The sequence below is a fragment of the Strigops habroptila genome, chromosome 8 (genome assembly GCF_004027225.2).
Source record: "Strigops habroptila isolate Jane chromosome 8, bStrHab1.2.pri, whole genome shotgun sequence".
In the NCBI taxonomy this organism is placed as follows: Eukaryota; Metazoa; Chordata; class Aves; order Psittaciformes; family Psittacidae; genus Strigops; species Strigops habroptila.
In genome coordinates this window covers 36,086,285-36,109,534 of record NC_044284.2, presented here as the reverse complement: position 1 = coordinate 36,109,534, position 23,250 = coordinate 36,086,285, and the positions used below count along the sequence as shown (strand labels likewise).

Here is a 23,250-nt window from a genome sequence, read left to right as displayed (position 1 = left end):
CTATCTAATTAGATTTTTCAGACAGAAATGTGATTTATTTTTTAAACATGGCTGTATTCTTCCCATATGATGTAGTTCTTCTCAACTTTTGACTGGGTTAAATATGTAACAAATGGAAGTAGGAGGGTTTTTAGAGGCATAAATGGCAAGCTGTATGGGCAGATTCTGGAATCACTTGAATGAGTTGTTGTCCCTTCTGTTTTGGGAAAAGGGTTTCCTCTTCTAATGAATGACTACAACATGGGTCTTTGGGACTTTCTCAGCATAGTAATGAGAAGTGTATCTGAAACATGACAATTGTTGGGGATTACAAAAGCAAACAAACAACAAGAACCGAGTAGAACCAAGAGAATTTCTCTTTGCTCCTACACTGGTCTCGTGTGATGCAGTGCAAGAGGCAGAGAGGATCTGGCATGGCTCCTGCTTCACTCTAGGGGAAGCAGTTTATACTTCTCTGATTCTCAGCTGGGGGTATTTTAGTCTGCTCAACACAGTGTCTATTTTTTAATCATATTAGAAGAAAATGTGTTCATACTTAAATTATGCCTTTTAGATTTGCCCATTCTATTTTCATTCTCTGGTTTTGACCTTAAATAATCCTCCTATCTCTGTGTTTCCTGTCTTTTTGCATCTTGCTCTCTAATCTGTGTGGTACATCCTGCTTCCTCACTGTCTGCATGGAGATACTTGCTTATGTCAGAGGTATTTGTAGAACACCTTGTCTGGTGTACTGTTTTACTTCTCAGGCAAAATCTTGCAATTTTAAAGAAATTAAAGAAAACACAGTTTATGTCCCATGAAGAGAGGAGGAAAAAAAAGAAATCATAAGCCACGCATCTTATTTGGGGGACTTGAGTTTGATTTCAAGTTTTATATTGCACATAGACTAAATTTGTTGAAATAGTTTTTTAATATGCCTTTGTATTTTGTTTCCATGCCATTTGATTTGAAACTATATTACTACATTATGTAATCTCATAAAATAGCCTGTTGTGTTGGGATGACAGTACTTAGGAGGCACTGGGTATGTTAACATTTGGAAAGCTGGAGACATCTTTTTAAATAAGCAAAATGAGTGTGTGGTGTTACGGAGTTGGTTGGTGTTCTGGTGTTATTGGCTGATAAAACAGCCTACTTCTGGCAGGTAGCATCTTCCGTGAGGGGGAAGAAGATTAATGAACAAGAGTTTAATACATGTGCGTATGAAATTGTAAATGTAACCTTAATTTTGCTTCACACCTATATCATTTTTATAACTTCACTGTAATAAACTTTGTTTCACTCCAGCTGTTCAAGTGTTTTCTTCATGTTACTTTCCATGTGACAACTTTTCCATGTAGCAGAAAGGTCATTCCTACTGTGTTGTTGGTGTTAACTTTTTCAGGGGATGTCAAACTCCAGTGGCAAATTTTCATTTACCGAAGTTTTTAATCAGTTTATGGCATCTTGTCTTGTGATCGCTGCCATCCTTGCTCTCTTACTCTGTATCAATGAAATGTGGCACATTGTCTTTCTTTCATGTAGTATTCTCACAGTTGTAACAGCTGTTTCTTCTTTGGCTGTAGTTGCAGTTTAATAGAGATAGGGAAATTCTGGTTTGTAAAGAATGTTAAATATTAGCAGGTGAAGTAGAAACTAAAATGGGTTTATTTTCAAATATATTTTATGGTGAGACTTTTCACAAGTTTCTCATTCTTGCTTTATAATAGCCTGAAGAGTTTTATTTCACTTCTGTTGGAAGTACAGATGTGCTTCTAGGGATCCCAGGATAGATTTTCTTCCTCATCTTGTACTTACAGTAATGAGATCAATATTACTTTCTGGGCAAAAGAAATATTCAGTGCCATCACTATTGTTAGTGCTTTATCATCATTTTTCTTTTTGTATAAACTTCAAATATCCTGCTTGACTCATATTTTCCTACCCTTACTGTTTTCTTTTTGCTGATCACTTCCATATTTATACCAAAGCTAAATTTATCTTTTAATGCTGTGCCATTTTTATAATGTCTTTTTAAAATTGCATGTCAGAGCCAATTATTTTCCATGTATAACCTTTCCATTTGGCTGTGGGTGATTCATTGGCTTATTCTTTGCTATTCAGTGAAAATCAGATTTGTAATTTCAGGACTTTCAAGCTATCTAGTGTCTTTGCTGCATCAAAGTCCTTCTCTTCCCACAACTCCATGCGGAGACTTCTGAAAGCTAGAAGTTGTTCAAGTTGAATTGTTTCCATTAAGTCTCTTGATTAAAATTCATGGAGTGGTTGTTGCAGTGGGACTGTTTTCCATGGTGTGGGGTTGGATTTGTTTGGGATCGTTTTGCAGTGTTGGAACTGCAAATTTACCTGCAGTTTCACCCAAGCTGTAGACTGTTGTCCCTCTTTTTACCCAAGCCTGTTACCCTGGTGAGGTTTTGTGAAAGATAAATGGATTGAGTAAATATTAATGCATGCTTTTAACAATGCTCATAATTTTTAATAGGAAAAATTATAGATGGATCCAGAGCTCTGCGCATGGACTTACAAAGCTTTTTTATGTCTTTTGCTTGAAAATAGATTTTTCAAGTCAGTTTTAGTTGGGCAATTCCTTTTGTACCTGAAGAAAGTTTATCAGGGGGGTTGGGAGGGGAAGAGTTCACTTACTGCCCACTTCCCCTCACTGCTAACTCTGTGAAGCAGTGGTGTAAAATGAAACCCTGCTCTCCTGGAACACGGTCAAGTATTTCATAAGCAGTGGGCAGGGGCAGGGTGTCGTGTTGCTGAGAAGCAGTAGGGTGCTTTCATACGTTGAGTGTGTCGTGCCTGTGTCCATGTGCGAGCATGTATGAAGCAGTTTATCTGAACCTTTGAGATTTTTACATTTGGTTTTTTTACATGTTTGTGAATGACCACTTCGTGAAATAAGGTTTTGTAGAGAGAGCTCTAAAAATACCAGCAGTTAAAAGTCATTATGAAAATGGAGTAGCGAAGATCTCTGTAAGTGGAATTCTCATCGTTCTTGTGCAGTGTGGGCAGTTGCCACACAGCTCCGTGTTTGCCGAGAATTCTTCTAACAATGCAAAAAAACTTTTGTTCTCCTTTTTCTCCTGTTCTGTGCGGCTTGTACTGAGACAGTATAGATAGAGTTGTCACATGCACAAAACTGATGTTTCTCAGAGGAGCTGGAGGGATAGAACCAATCAGCCAAAAATTTTCAAAGTGACTGCTGCAGTTTGCTCTTAAGAGGCCGTGATGGAAATTAGTCTCAATGTTTACTGTTAAACCTCAACTTCAGCATTTTCCTGAACAGAGATGGGTTTGGTTTTGAAAAGAATTCTATTTTAAGTTGTAGTGAGATCAGGTTAGATTTTGTGTTGTGTGTTTGCTGCCAGAGAAGTTTTTTTTTTAAAGATGTGTAGAGTTCACCTCAAATATTGATTTGAGAATGTAACAATCCTTTTGATAGCCTTGCTACTAGCTTCTAGCAAGCTGAGCTTTTAAAAAAGTGAAGATGCATGTAATTGTGACCACAAGTTCTGTAGTTCTTGGTCTCTGCTAATGTCAGCATGGCATGCTTTTGACTGAAGGTGACTTTTATGGTGTCCAGATTAAAAATTTATTTCATATTATGAACATATGTTTTGGCAATTGCTGTCATTTATCTCTTCATTCGGCTGTCCTCTCTGTTTGATACAGGATATTTTCCATACATACCCTATACTGTTGTTTTATTTCTTGACACTAAAATGGCTTGTACTGCACAGACGACTTGGTAAGGCTCCAGCTCTTTTTCTAGAACTCTGACAATAACTGTCCAATTGAAAATTGCAGCACTGCTAGTGTAAAGTGTAACAGACTTTTTTTGTTAGGGATGATGTCAGCATGAGAGATGGCCTCAAGGAGTCATTAAAAGAACATAGGACTTTTGACTGTTGGACTTTATTGACTTTTCTCCTCAATAAAATACCGTCCTGCTGAAGACAGATTAGTGTCTGCAGTGCTGAGACATACTTGGTGACCTTACTGTGCAGTCTGATGAAGCTGCATCTAAGTGCTGTAAATACGGAGGCACTCTATTAAGAGCTTCAGAGAAATGTGGTAATAACAGGCATAAAATTTTATAGAAATGCTTGCCTTTCTGTGAAAGTAATTGGCCTTTTTATGTGAAATTACTCATTTTGCTTTTTAGGACCTTTGAATTTTCAGTTCTGGTTTGAGCTGGTTTGTTTCTAAGTCTCCACTTGAGACCTTCTGAAACGTATTCACGGCTAAAATGTTTTTCTTTATGGTCTGTCCATCTATTGCTGACTTTAAGATATCATTCTACTTAACTGTCTGTGGAAAAAAAGGGAGTAAAGTTAATGTATTTTGAACTGACCAGTGAAATACATAGGGGGAATATGCAAAACTAATGGAATACTAGGTAAATTGCAGCTGTCACATTAGCTGACTTATTTATATGTGAAAATGCTTGTAGATGGAGAATTTTATGTACAATATTAAGATGAACTGAAGTCATTGCTAGCTTTTAGAGAAATAAGTAGATGAATGGTGGAAATATGAAGCCTTTGTTGGTTGCATTTTATGTTTCCAGCCCTCCTGACTGATCTATTCCTGCCTTTATTCTGTGCCAGGTCTCCTTCCCCAGGTTAGAGTTTTGTGAGAGAGCTGTTGGAATTACTGAATATATGAGATATTTCACTGATACAGAGGAAAGTCAGAGCAGAGCATTAAGCAAAGTCACAGTAACATACAGTCGTCCTCATTGATAGTCTCTTCAGGTAGAACTGTCAGTAGCCATGAGCAGATCATTGAGTGTGGTTTAAAAATGTAATGGGTGTATTTGGAGTGCCTGAGCTGGTTGTGGGGGTGCCAGCTTACACAACATAAATTTATTCAGAAGGCACTATGCTGCCTTACAGGGGCTTTCTAGCCTGGCTCAGTACTGCCTAGGAGGTCTTGATACTTTTCTGTTAGTATTTGTCATTACTTATCATCGTACACCATCTGCATTAGCCTTTGTATTAACTTGTGGTATTGCTTTATCCACATTATCTGACCCTTCCTTCCCTCTCCTTTTCTGAATAACTGAAGGTTGACTATGGATTTTAAACTATGGACTATGGTATCTATAGTACCTTAGAGTCTAATCGCGAGATGAAGGAACTAATATTTATCATATTTTTGTTTTCCTGTCTTTTTTGTGAGAAGTATGTAGCTTCTTGGTAAGAGTCTTTTCTAATTTCCTGCTGCTATATTATATCTGCTTGTGTGTGTGGTACTTTTTGTACACGCTGCATGCTACAGATTTCCCATATAAAATGGAAAGATCAGAGAGTTGGAATTGAAGGAGATGATAGTGTGTGTGAAGACCTCAAAGCCCTTTGAGTGCTTTCTGGCCAGTCTCTGGACCATGAGAAAAATGTGTTTCCTTAAACTTGTAGATGTAAGGAAATGAAAAGTTGCCATGTAGAGCACACAGCCTTCTCTCCTCTCTTAACGAGCAAATGTCTTTCCATTACAACAGTAGCTCAGCCTTCTCTTCTGGAGGTGGCAGCTTGCATTGTGTCCTGTACTGAAGTTTTGAATACAACTTACCATGATGTGAGGACAAGTTTTATAACAACAATAGGAGGCTTTTTAATTAAAAACAAGATTAAAAATATGTATTATTGACTTGACTTTTAGATTCAGCAGTTCAGCACAACCCAGCGAAAGAACGTCTTGCACTGAAGTTTAATGAAGCTTGAGTATAGTTTCAGTATCACAGCAGGTTGAAGAAGGTGCAGCCCTTCACCACATTCATTCCTATTTCTGTGCAGCAGTTCCTTTCTCCTCTGCACTTCTAACCAAATCACTAAGAACAAGTTGTTGTAAGTTATGAAGTGACTACCAGGTTACTTCTGCACCTGTGAAAGTGGGAAGTTATACTCAAGTCTTGAATCGTTGGTTTTCTTTAAGTATTAAATGGGAATGTAACAGAAAATGAGAAATTCTTTCCTGATTAGGGAAAAGAGTCCATAGAACGGAGGTATATCCTTCCTAAATAATATGGGACAAGACCAGCTCAGGCCTATGGGAAGCCAACATTGTGGAAAACACTGATACTTTTGGTGGGAGTTCGTCCATTTATTGGTATTCATTCTCCATGATCCTGAGTGTGAGAACTGAGAAAAGCAGATGTCTTAAATAAAAATAAATGAGGAAGAAATACAGCAGAGATAAATTTCATATTGTAGAGGCTGGGATTGAAGTCTTGAATCAAAGGAGCAAATCTGAACTGTGTAATGATTCTAAGTAATGGTGTTGCAGCAAAACATTTACAAAATGAGCTTAGTCTCCTTTGTTTTAGCCGAGATGATTGCTTAATGCTAGAAGAAAATAGAATGCTTAAGTAATGAGCACTTTGATCTGATTCAAGTCCGAGTAATGTCTGCTTAGAAAATCCCGATTAAAGATTTTCTTTCAGAAGTTTCTTTCTTTCTTTCTTTCTTCCCTCCTGGTTTGGGTTTTGTTTTGGTTGATTGAGTTTGGGGGTTTTTTAACCACCTTGTAAAGGTGAGGCCTCAACTTGCTTGCCAGTGTGCAGGTAACAGCTTCTTTAAGGAGGTTGTACTACCAAAGGAAGTCACTGTCCTTATGTATCCACTAGAAAGACAGTTCATGTAAGTCCTCCCCAAGTTAGCTTCAGGCAAAATTTGCAAGAGTAGTTTAAACAACTTTAAAAATCATGTGAAGCTAACTTGACTGCTTCTCTGCCTGATGTAAATTGAGAAATGCTCACACAAGTGTTGCAGAATCAGTAGCTTACAGCAAAGGGCTGGTAAGGAGTATTCAATAGAGGTGATAATTTTACACCAGTATAGTTGGATTCCAGGGGGTGTATCTCCAAGTCTTTCAAATGCTGTTTTAAACTGTCTTGGTTAAACTAGTATAAAAGGCTAGACATACAGGTTTCATGCTATGATTTGACTATTTTCTTTTTACTTTTTTTGTTTGCTTGGTTGTGGTTTTTTTGATTGTTTTTCTTTTTACTTAAAACTTGACAAGGAGTAGGTTTGGGTCAAACCAAAACAGCCTCCTTTAAAACACGTTTATCAATGAAGGGGTGTATGCTGCCTGACTAGCTATGTATGTGCAGTCCAAAGGCTGTTTTCCCTTGGAGATAAATACTGTATGTATGTTTTGAACAAAAAACCAGAGATACTTGCAATGCAGCTGACCAGTGAGGAACTGAACTTCCCCAGTTTAACCGGACTTGGTGAGCTGGAAATTCTGGTTCATTTCCTCAGTGTTAGATCTCTTGCAACATTGCTTCTCCAACTTTCACTTATTTTAGTTTGTTTGGCTTTATGTTTTAGGGTGGTTTGAAAGAGAAGCATGATTGTGCTGTTGGCTGGATGCCCAAGTTTAGTGAGGAAAGGGAATGAAATTGCTGGAAGAGACATCAGGGGGATGGTGAGGTATCTAGCAGAAGCTGGAAGCAGAGTTTGTGTAAATACTTCTTTAACCCAAACCCTGAAGGAGGGGGTTAGAATTAATCTCTATTCTCAAACATAGCTGAACAGTTCCATTTTGCATCATCTTTGCTCTGGCAGTATATGAGTTGCAGTTTGCATTCTGTCTGTAATCTGTCCTCTTGTTTACTGACCAGTCATAAGGCCCAGCTGGTAGATCATCTGATTTCCTTCATCTGCCTCCCTTCTAAAGCCACTGAATTGTGCTCCCTGCTCATCTGAAAAGCAGTTACATCTCATTCCTGAAGTGTTTGCTTTGCTCCACCATGTGCCATCCTTAATGTCATGCTGTGTACACAGGTCCATATCTGTAATAGGCAAAACTTGGGAGTAAATCCCTGATCACAATGTATTTGCTACTCTGAAAAGAACTCTGTGGTTTTTTTAAAGTGTGTGTGTGTGTTAAGGAACCAAAAAAGTGCAGTTTCATGCACCAGCTAGTCCAAATCCCAACTACTGCCAAAAGTCATGGTCCCTTTCTTCCCATGCACATTCTTGTCCTCTCTTTCATATTGATGTTAGAGATTACACAACTGCAGCATGAATCAGATCATGCCTTAGAAGGGCTGAAAACTATTCATGGTGGTGTTTTTTTGCAGGATTTGTTCTCAGTAATGAGACCCAACTGGCTGTGTGGCTGCACAGACGGGAGTGCTGGCACAAGGGGAGGGCATGATAACACATGGCCAGTAAGGAATTGTTCCCTTCACTAGCTTAGGGTGGCTGACTGTGAAGCTGGGATCTCCATTGAAAAATTAATAAATAATACTTGATATAACAGTTTGATTCATTGATGCTACTGATTTTCCTGCTCCAGAGCCAACTAGAGGAAAAGCAACTGGAGTCAACGGAGTATTAGGAGTTCTCTGTTCCTTACAAGGACTGGAACTTGTCACTCTTCCTGTTCTCTGGTAACCACACAACTGTATAATGGTGTTCTATAGTTTCCACTGGGTTTTAGTTGTTTGTTTTTATTTTTACTAAACAAGCAATATTCCCTGCAAAAGGAAAATGAAATTATTTTACAGAGGAAGAGGCATTGTATTCCAAGTCGTTAGTCTGATTACAGTGTTTACCTCTTCTTGCAGTGCTTACACAGTCTGCTCCTGTGAGAAAATCATGCTTTCTATGGCAATGTGCTTTCTTGTCAGAGGATGTACAGCAGCTGACATTAAGTGCAAGACTGTAAAATATGTGTTTGTGTTTAGTCAGTATGTTTTATGGTGACACCTGTGAAGTTTTCATTCATGTGTAAAAGAGAAAGCTAAACTACAGCAAATATGCATTAAAATCATGTGGAGAGAAAAAAGGGAGGGAGAATGGGAGCTGGTGCTTAGAATCTTGTTTACCTCTGATCCCACGTATGACTGAGTTTTCTTATTTAGTATAATTAAAGTTCTTGCAGATCTTTGTACATATTTTTTTCTAGTCTTAACAGAGAATGGTGAATGTTGCAGAGACTAGGCTCAGAGAGTTGTAGTTAATTAATTTCTTGGGTTTATGTGTTGCATTCTAATGGAGAAGAGTTGGAGGGGCAACACTGCTAAAAAGACCCTAATGTAGTTCAGGTGAGTTGGAAGCCAGATTCTGCAATACTCCCTTGTGTGACTGTTCTTAAGATGCTCCTGAGTTAAAAAAACCAAAACAAAATAAAAGCTAGCCAGGTTTCATTTGGCAGTCTATGTGTTGAAGGTAAAGGCTTAGGCCATAGTTCTGGGTCACTAAAATTGCCTCAAGCAAGGGATTTGTGAGACGTCTTCAGAAAAGTGAAGGGTTTTCTTGTTTTTTAAAACCTTTGGCAAGACGCTTTGTTTTTTGTTATTTGTATTGAGCGTTCCAAAATAAAAGTGTGGCCAGAGGAAATGACATTGTGAAACTTTGATCCACGCATCTGACACTTGACAATGATTTGGCAATGGTTTGAAACATGGTTTATAAGGACAGTGTCAAGCAGCTCCGATTAAAAGCATGCTACAAACCTCGTCTTTAGCACACATGACAGGAAATACAGAGCATTGATTTCAGTGTGAAGTATAATCTTTCAATTCGTTTTGCGTGTTATGCTGTATATTCTCAGGTTGGTGAATCAGGCTTTGGTGGTAAGCACTTCTGCATTCCAGGCATAGCACCACCAAGTTGACATTTGGAAGAAACTGCCATCCTTTACCTTGTTTTCTCTAACTGCAGAAATCATAGCCTGTTCATGTTGCAAAACCCAGCAGGTTGGAGATTCTTGGTTACAAAATCTTAGTCTGTGGAAATGGTAGAAACACATTTTAATGCTGCTAGTATTGTGGCCAAGCAGGAATGTGATCGTACATATCAATAACTGATCTGCTGAGAACTGAAATGTGGTAAGTGTATCAAGGATGGATCACATGTCTGGATCTAATTTTTCTTCATGAAATATTGGAAATTGAAACTAGAAGTTAGGGGATGTGTTTCATTACAGGGCTACAGAAATAATGTAGGTGAAAATAGTCTTCATTATGCCTGATACTTGGGTGTTCTGGCTTGGGCAGTTGGTGCTATCGTGTCGTCATTGTACATTACTGAGGTAAAACAAAGAAGGATGTGTCTCATTTTGGCTCACCTTCTTTCACCTTAACTTAATAGGTTTGCAAGAAATGTATCTCGGATACATGGGAGAATAGTTGGGAAAAGTTCAGGTTTGACAGGACTGGCAGGTGGAAGGTGAGTCAGGAGATGACATTTCTGTGGTTAGTTTTAAATTAGGGTATGACAAAAGTGGTAGTGTTGTATCAGAGCAGGCAGGAAGAGGTAAAATCACCCCTCCTGTGTCAGAAAATCCTCCAGGTGTGAAATGCAGCGCTAAGGATGCCAACATTTGCAGTGCTCAGAGAGGAAAACATTCCCAGATACAGAGTTCAGGGACTAACAGCATCAGAATTATATACAGAAGTATTCTTTAATGATGATTTCAGGTTTTCTTGTGCAAGGAAAGTCAGGACAACAATACCAGTAGCTCGTCTGCTTAGGGCTATGCTTTCTTTTTTTTCATTTTCTTTCAGTAGCTTTATGGGAAGGTTTCCTAAAAATCATCAGAATCATAAGCATTGATCTTCTCAGGTTTTCATTTGAAGTTCTGAAATGTTTGCAAGGTGAAACAAATGATTTCATAAAACCAGGATGAATATGCATGACTTTGTTTGGCTGATAGAATGAATGACAAGCAAGAGGCGGAGTGAAGGTTTAAATAATGCATTTGGAATTGTGAGTAATCGTTCTAATAGAGTCAATTATAAACGTCATAATTGAGCAATCAAATGGCATCAAGTTCCTCAAAAGATCTGTTGAGTGACGCTATCTGAAAGATGCCTGTAACCTAAGCAGTTAATTTCCAGGGAGCAGACCAACTCTTCCGGAACAGTAGTTGCAGGTTAGTTGTTCAGGTGAGCTGCTTTCCATATCTCTGAGATTACATCAGCTGCTTCAAGGATGTTCTTCAGTGTGGTTGCGGTTTTGTTGTTATCATTGTGGAACTGTGGAGTTTGCTTCTGGTCTTTAAGTTGTGTATGTGGGGGGAAGAAAGTCTATTTACAGAGTTCCAGATTTTGAACTTATTTCTCCTTGAACAGCTGTGCTTTGTCCTCTTAGAGCAGTTCATTCTGCCTTTTGCCTTCTGTCACTGTACTGGCTGTCAGCCTCCTGGTCATTGATTGACTTCTCTAATTATTTGTGTGAAAATATGTTTTTGTCTGTAAGCTGCAAGCTAATATATCTTAGATTTGTCTGTTAGAAAACTGTGGTGTGCTTTTAAGTTACAAGCGTTTTCATACTTTTAGGGGAAAAAAAATGTTTTCTTGCCCTTCAAATGAAGTCATCCTTGTTGAGGGCAGTATATAGCAGCCAGTGTCACCATCAGGATTCAAATCAATTCACAGATACCAGTATTGTTATTGCATCACTACAGCACATTCATGGCTGATGTCACACAGCTGCAACTGGGTTATTGTAGAAGGCATGATACATCATGGGTGGGAGCTCACAGTTTACAGCTGCTGACATAAAGTCACAATCTCTCTTACATTAGTGTTTTGCCAGCGGGTGTTATGGTGGTTGCTGACATTTGGTTTTGAATAGGCGGCCAAAACTCTAGACTTTGCTGGTTTAAATTAAAAAAAAAAAAAGTGCATGGGGAACACATGCAGATCCCTGGTGACAAAAGGCAGATTTTTATCAACGAAATTGTGTAGCACAGCCCAGGCCTAGAACTGGCCTTCATTGTCATAATTAATTGGAATGAGAGCAGAAGCCATATTCCCATCGCAACAGGATTAGTGGACTGATCACATTAGCATCTCGTGATGAACTGGAATTCAGCACCGCCCAGCTAGTTTGAGTGCCAGTAACAATTGAGCTGCAGCTCCCTTTCTTTTTAGAGTATGGAGTGGGTTAAAGTACTCGGTACCTTAAACAGTGCATCCTTGTGCATCAGGGATTTTCCTTTGGAGACAAAATTAGTGTTACAGCTTAGGTTAAAAATGTGTGAACACAGCCCTGCTAATATTTGGTGTCAGAGGAACGTTCTTCTTTGAGCAGGAACGGTTTAAGTTTAGAGCCAAATGATGCAATTTTAAACGTACTGTATTCTCTAGTCGCATTTAACGTTGGATTTACTGGCTTTCTGAATGGAATCCCAATTAAGATGGAAAAGGTCAGTGATCTGACTCCACTCTGAGGTTTCATTTTGTGTTTGTACTCTTGGCTTTATTATCTTTCACAAAGAGCTTAGTTCCAAAGAACGCTTCTCCTTTGCCAAAATTCCACATAATCTTGCCTTCAAGGAAACATGTCCATTTTTAGCAGGCTACGAGAGCCTTTTTTTAAAGCATATTTCTGGTAACAGCAATTTTAGCCCATGAGATGTGGCCACAAGTCAATCCTACTTCAAATTATATCAGCTATATTCCACTCATACATTTACTCGTAGTGAAATTTGACGTTTGTGCTTTTGGGGGAGAATTAGTCATTTGCTCTTTGGAGTTCATGGTATGTCAAGCAGCAAGGGTGTGTGCATACATATTAAAGCAAATAATCTGCATCATGCTGATTACTCCTTGCTTGATTTGACAGCAGTTGGTTCTTAATTCATGCTATAACATTCGTTTAAAAAAAAAAAAACCCTATAATTTATATAAGACATCACTACAGTGTTCTGAGAAGTTGAGAGAAATCTTCGCACAACTTTTAGTTTGTAATTTTAGTTTAATAATTTATACTGTAACACCTTTTTGTTTTCTGGTTGTAGTTGAAGTTATTTTATGCATACAGTAGCAGAAGAATATCACTAAACCAAGTCTTAATTGACAAGATATTTTCAATAAAATACCTTTGGTCTTGTTCCTTCACCTCACTCCTCCTGTCTCTTTTGGAAAAGCATCAGCTACTGCTGTACTGCAGGGTAGCATATATGTAAATATCTAACCAGTCACTGGTGTGCTTTTGTCGTTATTTCTCTCCTGTTTTTGTTAGAGCTGTTCCTTTCATTCGGATATTTTTAGGAAGAAGGTGAGGAAGAGGATGGAGTTGTTGAATCGTTTCATACAATGACTGCTGCAGTCTCTGCCCCATTTCTGGCTCCATTTAAGGTCTGCTTTCTGGAGTGGAGGAGGGTTCCAGAGAAATTGGCCAAAATCAGAAATGTCACTGCGTCTTAGGGATAGTGTGTTCTGAACTTACAGAAATTAAATACTTGTTGGAGGTTTGCAAGGGAGCAAGGCAGCAATTGCAAAAAACCAGAAACAGTTCTTCATTTGCAGATTCAGAATTCACACTGTATTTTTATCATATATTGTTTTACACTATAGCTTAGTCTGGTTTTTCTAGCAATTGCCTTTTTTTATGGTCCTGGCAGACATTCCCTCTTAGCTCCCCATTCAAGCATATGAAATCATGGATGCTGTGTATGAGTTAGTATTCTCATGGCCATCATTTGGGTAAAAATGCTGCAAACTTCTTAACCAAGCTTGTAACTGGTTAGACCTGCTTTGGATGATTTAAGAGACTACACTGCAGCATCAAAATTCAGCTTCAATTTAATCTGCTTTCCACCAAATTTCTACTGCTAAACAGAAATGCCAAGTTTTAAAAATCACTGTAGATTGAGAGAAGTCTGGAAAAACTTAGTTGTTGCTGCTAACTGGCTTTGGTGTCTCTCTCCTATCATGCTATGAGCTCATTTGTTGTTTAGGTGTGAAGAAGTGAAAATATACTTTTAATGTTATTTTTTGTAGGGAGTAATTTCTATAGAAATACTGAATCATAGCTCAGAATATATGAAATTCTTGACTAGTTCATGCCTCATGGGCTGCACAGTATGTAAACCACTAGAATTTAAACGTTCTTTGGTAAGATAAAGTGAAACAAAAAGCAGTTGCTAATTCTCATGTTTGTGGTTAAACCCTTTCCAAAACAGAGTTGAAAGAAATTCTTTCTTTGCAACTCTTCTGCCAGAAAATATGTCTCATTACTTGGGAAGTCTATTTCACTGTTAAAATGGGTAGTATTGAAAGAGACTTTGCCAGCACAGCTGTGTAAACGAGGGATAAAACTGTGTGCTGAAGGATGTTGTTACATTGTGAAATAAGTGGTGGAATTCAGTTCCATCCTCCAGGGTACCTAAGAAAAACACACCTTATAATGAACCAATATTGTAATTCTTTAAGTAGGTGCTTAAACATCTAGTCAGCATGGAAGCTAAGTATTCTTTTTAAATTACTCTTGCTTGTTTCTTGACATCTCTGAAATAATTTGCATTCTTCTCCCTTTTATCTATGGCAACATACAAGTGTGCTGTGAAACTTTAATGGTGAGTTGTGTGTCACAGATAATTTCAGTAATTCCAAATACTATGATTGGCTGCACTTACTAGAAATTTTTCAGGACACATCATATTTATTTGTGTTGGGACAGTATGTTTGTTTGGAAATGGCTCTTCTGTTACGTATTACAACAATGTTGGCACAGGAGAGATCTGTTTGGGAATGTTGCCATTTTGGACATTGCATTGTTGCATAGTTTTAGCACTGTTACTCTGCTTTGAGTTTACTACAGCCATACAAGCTGGCGGAGGGGAGGGTTGGAGTTTGCTGTCATTTTCATGGAAACATTGATGAGAATTAAATTATGGAAGTAAAGCAGAAAAAACCCTAGGACAAACTAGTATATTAAGGGAAATGGCTTGTGTAAAATACGTGCCCATTGCAGAAATTCCCTTGAAAGTGTATCTTGTGTCCCTGCAGGATATAGACAATTGCTTTATTGACTCCTTGACTATCTATAGATTCTTAAGCAGGTTCTGATTAGTCCGGTTCATTTGCTGTTTCCACTTAAGCTGGAGTTCAGTGAGTGCTTTAAATCAACAAAAATAATCCATGCCACCAGAGCAAGGGACTCTGCTGCCTGCACCATTGTTTTTCCCTAGTGCTGGCATAGGGCTTGTGGGGCTGGGTGCTGAGGGGCTCAGGAAAAAAACATTGTATTTAATTCTGACCAGAGTTTCTCACAAACTCTGACAATGCAAAGGGCTTGGGATGAGCAACAGAAGTAAGGAAACTTTGGGTTTGGCAGTAGCAGGAAGCAGGGCCTATCACAGTGGTCTTTCTTTGCATTTGATGCATGTATCTGATGTTTTATCTGGATTGGCATATGGTAAGATTGGGATGTTTATGGAAGCTGCCTTTAGCAATTGTAAGAGCAGGTTTTTCTTCACTCTTCAAAGAAAAGAAAAAATAGAAAAAGAGGTTGTCTTTTTCCACACGAAAAAGAAAAAGATAAAGGAGCAAAGATCTCAAACAGTTTTCTGTCGTAAGGCAACGAAACAATTCCAGACATGTGAGGCACACTTCATGTTGATGACTTCTATTATTTTGTAGTTTTGTCTCCCACTATTAGAGCTAGTCAGAAACATTTATTTAAAAGTGTTGGTTTTTCCGAATCAAGCTTGAACAAGTTCAAGCTGAGGTCATGTTTGAGTCTGATACAAGCTCGAAAGAAGCATTTGGTGTGATTTTTTTTTTTTTTTTAAATTTGATTAGATTTTTTTTTTAAGTACTCTTTGCTGAACAGACAAAGAGTTTTGTTCTGTTCCCTGTTACCTTTTCATATCCCCTTTTGATGGATTAGAAGTTTCCACCATTTTCATGTTTTCTTATCTGTGTGCACCCTGCAACATCTACTGAACTTCATATCCATCACAGTCTCTGCTATAGTTAGCTTCAGTCATACCTGTAGGTTAGATAGTGCAGCTCCTTCCCACTTGTACGTTAAAGTACATGTGGAGGTTTTTCTGTACAAAGTTTTCCATAGCGATTCTTTCTGCTGAGATTTTTCATGGCTGGATATTTATCAGTAGTAGCTTGTGACTTATTCTAAGCACTGAGGTAGACCTAGAGCCACTTCCAGCTGTACTTGGAGTGGCCTCTTTTCCTTGATCAACCTAGAGCAGCATACATTGGAACAGTGGTAGGCGGAATATCTCTGAGGAGGACTTTTTACTCTTTTTAGTTTCCCTTATGAAATAATGTTAAGAGACACAAGACCCATCTGCATTGGCAGTCTTAAAAAAACAAGCCGTATTGGGTGGTTCCTTCATCCTATTATGCTGTTGAGGAAAATTTGAAATTCAAAACAAATAAAGTAGCAGTTAAATTTGGATTATTTACTTTTTGATCATTTATAACACTGATTCAGGTTAGAGGGCAGATGTTCATTGTAAAAACCCATCCCTTAAAAATATTAAGGTGAAGAGTTGGCTTATTAAACAGGAAGTATCTCTGTAGGAACTCCCTGCTGACACAAGGCGCTCTTAATGTGAGCATAACTCCTGTCAGAATTAAGAGCTGGGTGTGTTAGGAAGCAGGAGATGGCATTATAAGCAAGAGGTTTCCTTGACCTTTAAAAAATAAGAACCTTTTGCAACTGCATTATTTATCACAGTGTAGCTTTTATCATAGAATCATAGAATGGTTAGGGTTGGAAGGTTTTTTAGTCGTTGGCAAACTTGCTGACAGTCAATCCCACTGTCCATATGGCCAACAAAGATGTTAAACAGCACCGCTCCCAGTACCAACCCCTGAGGAACACCACTTGTCACTGGTCTCCATTCGAACATTGAGCCATTGACCACAACTCTCTGAGTGCGACCATCCAACCAATTCCTTATCCACCGAGTGGTCCATGCGTTATTACTTTTGAAAGAGAGTATTACCAATGGGTATTTTACACAAATAGACTGGTAATTGGAACTGGCTAAGGAAAAATACTGATTCTTCAAATACAGAATTTGGTAGGAGTTTTGGTTAACCTTCTGTCTTTTGCTGAGCAAGAAATGTATGATCACAAAGATAACAGTAAATCTTACTGCTAGCAGCAAGCAGAGCATTTCTCTGCAGCTGGGAAGACACTTTATTGTAAATCATTCCTTTGCCTGGTTGAGATTACAGGCTTGAGCTGTATCTCTCTGAAGGAGGGAATGCTTTGGCTAGAGTTTAGAAAGCTTGTCTGAAGTGTGTGCCTCATGTTGGCCCCTCTTGGACCTGTTACACGTAAATATATGTGTATTTATATGAAGTATGTATTTTAGACTAGAAATCTGAGATTTCCACGTAGCATAGAGTACCTTAGCAGGGGGCTGGGAGAAAAGTACTTTCGGATTCTTTTCATTACAGCATTGCCTGCCCAATACCAACTGCATTATATGAAGATTGTCTTGGTACAGAGATTTGAAGCTGGGCTTTCAGCGTTTTAAAGTAGCTTCCTCTAAGCATAATGCATTTTGGGATATGAAAGTCCGACTGTGAAAGGAGTGTTGCATCAGGCTCTCTTTCTCTCCTTGTGGCTGTAAGATTTTAAAAGATGTTGATTTATTTCGTGTGTAAATTGAGTCACTTCATAACTCGAAACTTCACTTGAAACTCTTGCAGGCAGGACAGTGAAACTAATTCCTGTCCAACTGTGTGGCAGTGAATGCACAGACAATACTTGTCCTCCTGAAGTTTTAAGATAGCTTTACTGAATGTTTCTTTTTTCCCTCCCTTTAGATTTGTCACGGAACAGACTGTCAGAGCTTCCAGCAGAAGCATGTCACTTTGTCTCCCTCGAGAGTCTTAATTTGTACCAGAACTGCATTCGATATATCCCAGAAGCTATTTTGAACTTACAGTCTTTAACATTTCTAAATATCAGGTAACAATTGGCTTAGAAATTTTGCTTTAGCATCAGTAGTCTAGGTTTATAAATCTTAATGTATCTGTAAGTAATGCCAACATGGCATGTAATCATCACATTGTTTTATTGTATGTCATTGGATCAAAGCAGCCTGAACCAGTCTTACCCACTTAGGTGGATCAGGGAACATGAGGATTAACCAGCAGTTTGTAGAACTGGAGTATGAAGAAAAAAGCTAATTCCAGCTTAAAGGAATCGCCAAATAAATTCCAGTAGTTTTCATGTGAAATACGGGCATGCAGACTGAAAAGAGGTGGTAGAGCTTTTAGACAGTCTTAACATTTCAGCTCTCAGCAGCTGAGCAAGGCTTATGCAGTTTCCCTTTACTTTTGCTGTATTGATGGTTTTTAAAGATCTTTCTTCAGCATTAATATGACTCTGCCAGCATTAAGAGCTAATTGCTGCAACTCAGCCTGTTGATTTAATTTAACTATATACAGCATCCTCTGTTTGTAGAAGGCCTTTTAAGAGGCATGGAAAGTGCCCCATCACAAATTGGCAGTGATATCAGTCAGGAAAAACTTGAGGCTGTTTCCTTCTGGTGCTACACTTTTGCCAATTTATTATGCTTATGTTTCTTTATTTTCTTTATTGATGGTGAGAATTGTAGGAATACGATATGAATCACGTATGGGTTTCCTATTGCTATGATCTCTAGTAGGTACAGTCCAAGTATTATCCTCTTCAAAGTTGCTGTTGGTTCACCTACTGCTCAGAACTTTTTTTCTTTAATAGCAGGGAAATCTGGATTCCAAGTATGAAAAAATACAGCAGCATATTTTGCTAAATGTCAACGTCTGATCAAAGCCTTAATTAAGATCCTAATCACATTCTTTCTAATGATTCGGTCACTGCTCCTTGCTAAGTTTTATTTTTAAAGAGAATCTTTGTCTTTACAATCCATTTTCATCCTGCCTGTTTCTCATCTGAGGTTACAGTCCAGTCATATGACCTCATATTTGCTTTAATAGTAGTTTATTATGAAATGGCTAAGGCTGCATTTTGTAATAGTGAAATCCAGCATACCACATTTGTTGATCCACATGACTTGCTCAATTAGAAATATACTTTAAATATTCAGTAAGTAATGACTTTCTCTGTGGCATTTTGTATGTGCCCACCTGCAATGCTACTTATCAGAAAGGCTTTTGCACTCTGTTCATAGTCATTTGTGGCAGAGGGTGGCTCCTTATCAGAAGCACCTGAAATAACATATTCCCCAGCACTGAATTCAAAAACATCTGTTCAGGTTTGGTACTTGATATTCAGAGTTTGTTCACATGTAACTAGATAAAGCAAGTAATGAAGAATGACTTCATGGAACTACTTTTACAGTGATTAGATGACTTGGTTTTTGATTTGACTCGGTTTTTATATAATTGGAATGTGCTTTTTATATGTGTCTTTCATTGCATTAAGATGTGAGGTGGTTTATCATTAGAGTTCTGATGATTTTGTTTTCTTTCTGTCCAAAAAGTCGAAACCAGCTTTCCACATTGCCAGTACACCTCTGTAGTCTACCACTAAAAGTTTTGATAGCAAGTAATAATAAGTTGGTTTCAATACCTGAAGAAATTGGACAGCTCAGACAGCTGACAGAGCTTGTGAGTATACAGTTATTTTTTAACTATTACTCTTCTGTCTTGAATTTTTAATTGATGTGTTTAATAGGTTCAGATGTGCTTCAGAAGAAATAACAATTCTTTTAAACTGATCAAAATAATGCAGTACTTAGGATGCTATCTGGGCATGTACAAGGTCAACATCCTGTTTCTCATTCTGCTGATTGATTCTAAACCAGTCACTTGCATGCAATGACAAGTTAACTTATATCAGCTCTTAGCCTAAGGAGGATTTCTATCTGCTATAGTATCTTCAACTATGTTTTGACTTTGGATAGAGTTTGAAATACTCTGAGATCTTAAAATTTTATGTGAGGGAAAGATGCCTTGCACTGGAGAGCAAATTACCCATGTCAATTTAACTAAGAGTCTTCCTTAATTTTGAAAGGAAGGGTAGATGGAATTAGAGCTCTTCATGCATTTGTTTCTGGCAAAAAGCTTTTATGTAGCAAGTTGTGCTCTCTCAGATAATATGAAATAACTTGAATGAGATAACTTGAAATAACCTTCTACATCTGAATGCTTAAATCTTTTATTTTAAAACTTTTTTTCCCCATGTATTTAAAATGAGAATAATGCTTCACATCAGCAGTAAGATTAAGGAATATAAGGATCTGAAATGTTACGTATATAGTTGTCTTTTTCAGTCCTTAAATAAAGTGCTACATATTTTACTTAACAGAGGCCTACCAGTCAGTGGTAACTCATTCTTTACTCTTGTTTTCTAGGATGTGAGTTGTAATGAAATACAGACAATACCTCCACAGATTGGAAATTTGGAATCCTTGCGGGACCTAAATGTCAGAAGAAATAATTTGGTGCGTTTACCTGAAGGTGAGATAAAGACTCTCAGTTGTAACAGCAGAAACTTAAAGCACTTCTTTTTCTTCGGTGCTGTTTTCTTTCCCTGGGAGCAAGAAGCAGCATATTTAATTATTTTGTAAAACACATTGTTTTATACTCTTGGGTTTGGGGTTTTTTTATATTTTTTTTTAATCTGCTTATTTGTATGTTTATTTTCTATGTCCAGAGCTTGCTGAGTTGCCTTTGATTCGATTAGATTTCTCCTGCAATAAGATAACAACAATACCAGTTTGTTATAGGAACCTCAGACATCTGCAGACCATCATGTTAGAGAACAACCCTCTTCAGTCACCCCCTGCACAGGTAAACTGCAGCTAGGAATTCAGATGGACTAGTTCAACTAAAAAGCGCAGAACAAAGTTAGATGCTGAGCGTTTATATTACGAGCTTTATTTAAGAACGAGAGGACTTTAAATAAATTGTATTGACTAATAGTGTTAAATACACAGCACAGCTTGAGAAGTCCCTTTGCTTCTTTTACCTTACTGTATTAGTAGTCTCATTGATGGGATATTACTAAGAATTCCCCTGTTAGCATTGTACTGCTGCTAATATTAGCTGAACACTTCTGCTTTTGGTGCAAGAGAGAGGAAGCTCTGTTAGGCAAGACTGATTTTGTGCCACTCAAATGTCAGAATTTTGGCTGAGGCCTCAGTGCTGCTGTGTGCTGGTTTACTTTGCAGCAGAGTGCTCAAATTGGCCTTTGACCTAGAAGCTGCAATATGGTTGGTGACTAATTTGATTTTTTTAATGTGGGTATAAAAGCCCTTGAGTATTACAGGTTCTGCTGTGAGCTGCTGCTTCTGAGTCAAGAGTGGCACTTGCTAAGACCTGTAGCTTCAGTAGGGTTTTGCCTCCCTTTTGAAAGCAAAAACAGCTGTTACTGGCTTCATTCACTTTAAATTTGAGCTTGCTTTGCCAGTCTGCCGTTGCCGTTCAGAGCTGGGCATGGGTGGGATGCATTGTTCTGATGCCAAGGCTATGAATTCTAGTACTTATAAATGCTTATGTGTTGTTTGCACGTTGAAATCTCAGCATCCAGCTGACAAAGTTGCATGCAGACCAGATGTACTTGGAGGGCAGCTTCCATTTGTCTGTCATGGGCGTCCTGTCATGCTCCACTATATCTGTTTCTCTAAAATGCAGTGAGATTAGAAGAAGAGATTTGTTGGTTGATGTACATGTGCTCATTTATTACTCTCAATTATAGGTGAAATGTCTGTAGAGTACTTTGAAAATGTATTGTCAACTTATACCTATGTATTTTTTCCTTTTTTTTTTTTTTTTTTTTAAGATATGTATAAAAGGAAAAATCCACATATTTAAATACCTGAACATAGAAGCATGCAAGATAGCTCCAGACTTGCCTGATTATGATAGGAGACCCATGGGATTTGGATCTTGGTAAGTTTGGCACAATGCAAGTTCTTAGTTTTGACATTCAGGAAAACTTTGTCAGTTGTCTTGAGTTTTTAAAGAAACTAAATCCAAGGATCGTTCTTCAGTAAGTGCATTGATGGAGGTGGCTTTGAAGAATGTAATTTGTATTATCTCATGGTGCATTCTAATAAGTGGTGCATGCTCTCGTGTTGTTAACACGTGTGTTCAGTTTCTAAGGTCTTAATGTTTTCCACATACTTCCTGAAGTACATCCCTGCAGTGATTTTGAACCTTTTGTACAGAATTTTGTAACTGCTGTGCTCAAACCACAGGTGTAAATGCTGATCTCCACCCTATTAGTATACTGTTATTTTTGGCAAGCTTTCACTTGGCATTATTGCTTAGCATTGTAACACAAATGTTGGAACAGTCAGCCGTATCAGCTGCTAAATTAAGATGTCTAGAGAAAAGCAGGAGTTAAGATTTATTTCTGTTATATGATATAGAAGAAAGGGAGTCAGTGAAGTATGAAACTAAATATACAGAAAAATGACCTCAATCATCTTGGAAGGTGGTAATAAAGTGTGGAGGAGTGAGTTGCCTGGAAGGATGTACTGCTGTTTTAGCAGCAATAAAACAGAAATCAGAGCGTGTCACAATAAATCATCAGGAGTCAGATTTGTGAAGAAGAATTTGCACAAGGGACTGACAGAGTGATTCCTCATCAGCACAGAGTGTCTTAAATTATTAATTCTTTAGGTGAGGTCAACATACAAGCATTTTGAGTGTTACTCAGTTTCCTAGAGTGTAAGCTGTTGCAGATGGTTTCTGCATAATACTGAGGATTCTGTTCTGTTACTAAATCATGGTATTTTATCTAAATGATAAAATGTCATGATCTGTTTAGCATAGTTTGTGTATTTTTTAAGAGAAAATCTAAAAATATCAGTGGACTCTGTGCTTACTGATTTATTGTTGTCTGTAGTTGTATATTACTATGGCAGTTAACATTAATTGCTCTGGTGAAATTAGAAGAATTAATGTATTTTAATCATAACTTGGAATTATGAATGTAAAAACAAGTGCAGAGCTATTTGCAGATGCTTTCTCTAGATTTGCCTCCAAATTCATCCATATGAAATGAGTTTCAGCTGGCTTTCCTGTAGCTGTATTTCCATCCCCAATAGCAGATAAGAGTTGGTGGTAGAATTATTTGTCGTTACCGTGCTATTCAGGCCATTTGGTGTTGCAGGTGATTCCTCCTGTCTTCATGTACCTATAGAAGAACTGCCCATGGTTAAGAGTGTATATTAGGAGAAAATAGTAGAATGATCTAGTGGAAGAGAGGATCTCAAATTATTATATTCTTCTGGAACTTGCAATGAGAGAAATAAAGGTATTCTGCTACAATATAGTTAATATTTCCAGGCAAGTCATAAGAGCTTTATGTTTGTTATCTTCAAAGGTGACCAATGGAAAAAAGGTAGCAGTCAGTACACCTAGACTTTGTTGCTGTTTTATCTGATAAGCAAGGTGGAATACCATGGATCTGAAGGTTAAGGATCTGAAACTGAGTGGTTAAGATTCTTAAAGTTTAAGGAAGTTTGAGTCATGCTGTCAGTTCGCTCTTCATCAAA

At 37.9% G+C, this 23,250-nt stretch overlaps 1 protein-coding gene across 7 annotated transcripts in view; it reads left to right on the top strand.

Annotated features, from left to right (window-relative positions):
- LRCH3 (leucine rich repeats and calponin homology domain containing 3) overlaps positions 1–23,250 on the top strand; it is a 70,900-nt gene that overhangs the window by 12,706 nt on the left and 34,944 nt on the right. For all 7 annotated transcript variants that reach the window (XM_032920096.1, XM_030493696.2, XM_030493695.2 and 4 more), the window contains exons 2-6: positions 17,561–17,705; positions 19,225–19,351; positions 20,098–20,203; positions 20,400–20,536; positions 21,528–21,637. In XM_032920096.1, coding sequence (XP_032775987.1) covers positions 17,561–17,705; positions 19,225–19,351; positions 20,098–20,203; positions 20,400–20,536; positions 21,528–21,637 — 625 coding nt within the window. The remainder of the gene's footprint in view (positions 1–17,560; positions 17,706–19,224; positions 19,352–20,097; positions 20,204–20,399; positions 20,537–21,527; positions 21,638–23,250) is intronic.